The sequence below is a fragment of the Austrofundulus limnaeus genome, unplaced genomic scaffold (assembly GCF_001266775.1).
Source record: "Austrofundulus limnaeus strain Quisiro unplaced genomic scaffold, Austrofundulus_limnaeus-1.0 Scaffold364, whole genome shotgun sequence".
Taxonomy (NCBI): domain Eukaryota; kingdom Metazoa; phylum Chordata; class Actinopteri; order Cyprinodontiformes; family Rivulidae; genus Austrofundulus; species Austrofundulus limnaeus.
Window position 1 is genome coordinate 183,539 of NW_013952766.1, and position 5,885 is coordinate 189,423.

Consider the following 5,885-nt stretch of genomic DNA (forward strand, 5'->3'; position numbering starts at 1 on the left):
GCGCGCCTCTCAGCTCCGCAGGTGAGGAGGAGGAGGCAGAACAAGTTCTCTCTGGACTCTCGGTTCCGTTTCGGCTCCAGTTCTCCTCAGACCTCCAGCTGATTGCAGAGCCGGACCGGACCCACCGGGTCTGCAGCTCCTCCGGATCCAGGTTCGGATGAGAAACTCGGTTCCTGCGTTCAGAGGTTTTGTCAGAACTGATCCGGTTTTTGGGTCTGAAGTTAAACCAGCTCCGGTTCTTTTGGACTCTGGCGGATGAAGGTTGAAACTTTAAAGAACCGGTTTTTGGATCGATCCGGATCAAAGCGGAGGATTTAAACTCTTCAGCATCTCCTCAGTTTCTCTCCGAACTTTGGTTCCGTCCATGGATCTCACTGATCAGGTCTGAGGTCCAGATGAATCCAGACCCAGAGCCTCCGGTTCTTCCTCGTGAACGCTCAGGTCGGTTTGGATCTGGATCGGAACCAGAGCAGCTCCTCCTTTGCTCCTCCAGGTTTTGTGATTTTTAATAAAAAACTGCTTCTGGACCGGGTCAGGAAGTGGTCCACCTGAACCCGAGTCTACATTCTGGACCCAGAACCAACTTCAGTTTTTTCTTTTTGATAAAACTGGATCTGAGCTTTTGGTACCGGGTAGCTCCTGATTCCATGAGAGTTCTGAGAAACTTGATTTGGACCCAAACAGGTTCTTTTGGTTCTCCAGTTGTCCAATCAGAACCAGAACCAGAAACAAACTTTATTCACTGTAACTGGACCTCAGAACTTCTTCAGATGGTCTGGATCTCCTCCAGAACTCAAGACCTCCTGGACCTGAAGAGTCTGAGGAGGAGTTCTCAGAAGATCCATGAATCCATTAGAACCCTGGAATCTCAGAACCAAGATCTCTGAGGTGACCCTGAAGACCTAGAGGAACCTCAGAACCCTGAACCCGAGCAGGTCCAACGAAAACCTTCAGAATCTTCAGAAGACCCACCAGTGCACCTGGTGGACCCGCATTAGAGACCCTGTGGAAGACTCTGAGGGTTCTGTTGGTCCGACCCGCCTGCAGGTCCAATGGGGACCCTCAGGGACCTGCAGTACGCCCTGCAGGAGAAGATCGAGGAGCTGCGGCAGCGGGACGCCCTGATAGACGAGCTGGAGCTGGAGCTGGACCAGAAAGACGAGCTGATCCAGCGCCTGCAGAACGAGCTGGACAAGTACCGCTCGGTGATCCGGCCCGCCACGGCCCAGCAGGTCCAGGCCCAGCAGCAGAACCTGGTCCTGCAGCCGGACCAGCACCGTAGCAAGAGGCAGGCCATCTCAGCAGAACCCACGGCCTTCGACATCAGCCAGCTGAGCCACGTCACGCTGCCCTGCTACCCCAAGAGTCTGCAGTAAGTCCAGTTCTGCTCTGAGACCGGTTCTGCTGAGGTTCTGTCAGGTGGGTCCAGGTGTTCTGAGGACCCGGTTAGATATTGAGTCCATTCAGATCCACAGCACGAGTCTGAGCTGATATCAGTTCTAAAAGTCAATAAAAAACTGTACAGATTAAAAAGAATGACCCGGTTCTGACCTGGGGTTGACCCGGTTCTAACCTGGGGTTGACCCGGTTTTAACCGGGAGTTGACCCGGTTCTAACTTGGGGTTGACCCGGTTCTGGTTGACCCGGTTCTAACTTGGGGTTGACCCGGTTCTGACCTGGGATTGACCCGGTTCTAACTTGGGGTTGACCCGGTTCTAACTTGGGGTTGACCTGGTTCTGACCTGGGGTTGACCCGGTTCTAACCTGGGGTTGACCCGGTTCTAACTTGGGGTTGACCCGGTTCTGACCTGGGGTTGACCCGGTTCTAACCTGGGGTTGACCCGGTTCTGACCTGGGGTTGACCCGGTTCTAACCTGGGGTTGACCCGGTTCTAACTTGGGGTTGACCCGGTTTTAACCTGGGGTTGACCCGGTTCTGACCTGGGGTTGACCCGGTTCTGACCTGGGATCGACCCGGTTCTAACCTGGGATGGACCCGGCTCTGTTTGTGTGTGAGCTGCTCGTTAACAGAGTTGATTGGTTAAAGGTTCTGTTCTGGTCTCAGTAGTGAAGTTGGTTCTGGTTCTATTCTGGTCTTGGATCAGCGATCAGAGACTTGATCTAAAGTCAGTTCTCTGTGGTCACAGAGGAAGAACCAGGTTCTGTCAGCAGAACATCATCAGATCTTTGAAAGCTTTGATGTTTGAAAGTTTAATTTAATTTTAAAACAATAAAACATAACATTTAATTAAAACAGCTGCAGATATTTTATAATTTTATAAAACGACTCAAAATTTTGACAGTTTTAGGTTTTAAGAAAAAAAACAAACGTTTACTGAAAATAGCTGATAGCTTTACTGTTTGAATATTTTTGTTTGTTTAACTGTTTGATTTATTGTTTTATTGTTTCAGTATTGGATTGTTTTTGGTTTTTAATTATTTTGGTGTTTGATGGTTTTATTATTTAATTATTTTGGTGTTTGATGGTTTTATTATTTAATTATTTTGGTGTTTGATGGTTTTATTATTTAATTATTTTGGTGTTTGATGGTTTTATTATTTAATTATTTTGGTGTTTGATGGTTTTATTATTTAATTATTTTGGTGTTTGATGGTTTTATTATTTAATTATTTTGGTGTTTGATGGTTTCAGTGTTGGATATGTTCAGTTTCTGATAAGAACCTTCCTCTTGGTTCTGTCTCCACGTTCTCCTCCTACACAGACAGGGTTTGGGTTCCTCCGCGTTCTGCAGCCTGAACCTGTTTTTTTTTATTTGAAAGTGTAAGAGAACGTGGGGGCTGCAGACACCCACCAGCTCTCCTGCTGTCTGCTTCATACGAGCCGACACCAGCTAATGATGAGCTGAAGCTGTCCCAGATCTGCTGCAGGCATGGAGACGCTCAGCTGCTCCCTGATGGAGACACAAAGATGTTTTGACATCAGGACATCACCTGTCCTTAAACACGGATCGGTCCATTTAGGTTTGGACAGGTGGAGTGTTTTAGACCTGAAACTCAGAAACTGACTCAGACATGTCTCTGCAGCTGCTCCAGCCTGAAAATCTGACAATCGGAGCACTTTACCAAGAAATAATGAGACATGTTAAAACAGAACTTTATCAAAAATAAATAAAGATGTTCTGCAGAAATGTTGAAAACTAACATCACTTCTCCAGGTCCCAGCAGGAAGTCACAATCTGAGAGTCATGTGAGAACCTTCAGCACGCATCTCGTTCCGCAAGTTTTACACCATTTCAACCATTTATAAATCAAAACGTTCGGCTCCTTCAGGACATTCCAGCTGTTGCGTTTAGTATTTCAACAGTTTATACTTTTTGAGATATTTACCTTTTTCTGCCAGTTTTTCTTGTTAATGAATGTAGCTGCTATCAAACGTCCTTTAAGCAGTTCATGAATATTTACTGCACTTTTCAAATTTTGTTCTTGTTTTACTATTTTAGCTTCTTTGTGCTAATTTCACCTTCCTTTTAGCATTTGTAGCTATTTTTCAACTTATTTCTGCTAAAATCAGTTTTGATGAAATTCTATTTACTTCTTGTTCAGTAGCTTTATTCTGTGGTTTTAAAGTTTTCTGCCTTTTCGGCTGCTCTTTAGCTATTCTTTGCTAAATTGAGCATCATTCGGTGATCTTTAAAGCTGTTTTGGCTGAATTCAGCAAACGTGCTCCTTCAGTTTCTGCTTATTGAAGCTTTTAAATACCATTTTAAAAAATCTATTTTCAGTCTAATTTTTTTTTCAAATACATTCAACTTTTGTGATATTTTCAATATTTAAATACCATTTTTAAAATAATCAATTTTCAGTCTAATTTGAGCTATTTTCAGCTAAATTCACCTTTTATGTTAATTTCAGCTTTTTACTGCTTAAATCAGCAAACATGCTCTTTCAACAACGACATATCGTCATAAAATAGAAAGTTATGGCCACATGCTAATAATTTTTCTGCATGTTACACGTTCTTTGTCTGAATTTCAGTTTCTTTCTCTTTTTTTTTTGTATTTTTTGTACTTTTTTGCTTCTTGCAACTTTTTTCTGCCCTTCATACAGATATAATACTCTGCTCAGTATTTGCTATTTTTTGCTAACTTTAGCTACATTTATGCTGCGTTCAGCTTTTTTGACCCATATTTACTTTCAGCAAAAGTCAGCTGTTTAAATGTAAACTTTTCAGCAAAACTCTTTCATAAGCTTTAACTGCATTTTCACATGAAATGCAGTTAAAGCTAACGATCATTTATGTCTATGGTTAGAGACACAGGTCTGATGGGTTTTGTAAATCTATGAGAGTTTTTTGGTCTCAGGAGTAAAAACTTGTATCTGTATTTGTTGTTTTACTTCAGATGTGGGTTTAGTTCTGGTTTGTGAGAAGTTTTTGTTGTTTATATTTTTTGTTGTTCTGCTCCTCCCTCACTGTTTTTGTTCCTGTCTTTTGTTTTATTCTGCCGTCCGTCACGATCCATCAGATCATCTGCAGACGGAGTCCTCCTCAGACCGTCCTCTGATGGATCTGAGCTAGTCTCCTCTGCAGGATGAGAAAAGAAACAACAGAATTTATTCTCAGGCCGACCTTTAGGTGCCGTTTCTTTAATCTGAGTGTTTTCCCGTGGCGCCTCAGAGACGAATGTTCTGCACCTCAGCTCATGAAGTCCAGAACTGATCTGGGCTGAAATGTCAGCAGAAGGAGGCTGCAAAGACTGGACCAGACTCATCTGGACCCTGATGTTGTCTGGACTCTACCTCGTCTGGACTTTACATCATCTGGACCCTGACCTCGTCTGGACTCTACCTCATCTGGACTTTACATCATCTGGACTCTAAACTCATCTGGACCCTGACCTCACCTGGACCCTGACCTCACCTGGACTCTAAACTCATCTGGACCCTGACCTCATCAGGACTCTAAACTCATCTGGACCCTGACTGACCTCATCAGGACTTTACATCACCTGGACTCTAAACTCATCTGGACCCTGACCTCATCTGGACCCTTACCTCACCTGGACTGTGGACTCATGTGGACCCTGACCTCATCAGGACTCTGGACTCTGATCCTTCATGTTGTCTCTAATCTTTGACGTTCAGGAGGATTCAGTCAGAGGGTCGTCAGGAAACAGGAAGAGATTTAACCTGGACTTTCAAAATAAAAGTCTGTCCCTGTCACAGCTCCGTGACTTGTGGAAGTTGATGGATATTTAGAGTTTTTTATGATCATATTTTAGTTTTAATTTGAAACATCAAACATTTTATCTGCTGTTCCGGATCAGTTCCTGTTTTATTTTTCATTGTTTTGTTATAAAATAAAAACATGAATCACACTTTAATTTGTAACTTCCTGTGCAGGAATCTGATGGTCTCTGTTCTTTATCATCATCCATCAGAATAAATCTGAAACAGCTGGATTTTCTCAGACTGAGTTGAATTTTAACATTTTAATGTTGAGTATTTTCACTCGTCTCGGTTCAGTCCTGCTGCTGCTCTTTTCTTCTGCTCCTGTAACTTCCTCTTCCTCATCCTCTTCCTCTCAGGTCCAAGGAGCTGATAAAGGAGGCCATCCTGGACAACGACTTCATGAAGAACCTGGAGCTGTCTCAGATCCAGGAGATCGTGGACTGCATGTACCCGGTGGATTACGGCATGGACGCCTGCATCATCAAGGAGGGAGACGTGGGCTCGCTGGTCTTCGTCATGGAAGGTGACTCAGCTTTAATCCTCAGAGGATGAACCTGACTCAGCTTTAATCCTCAGAGGATGAACCTGACTCAGCTTTAATCCTCAGAGGATGAGCCTGACTCAGCTTTAATCCTCAGAGGATGAACCTGACTCAGCTTTAATCCTCAGAGGATGAACCTGACTCAGCTTTAATCC

General features: G+C 43.8%; 1 protein-coding gene across 1 annotated transcript in view; it reads left to right on the plus strand.

The window, feature by feature from the left end:
• Positions 1 to 13: 13 nt before the first annotated feature.
• The window catches only part of LOC106528217 (cGMP-dependent protein kinase 1), a gene marked incomplete in the record, with an annotated part of 33,407 nt that continues 27,535 nt past the window's right edge, over positions 14 to 5,885 (plus strand). Inside the window, 2 exon segments of the mRNA XM_014023333.1 lie at positions 14 to 1,372; positions 5,546 to 5,712. Coding sequence (XP_013878787.1) covers positions 1,053 to 1,372; positions 5,546 to 5,712 — 487 coding nt within the window.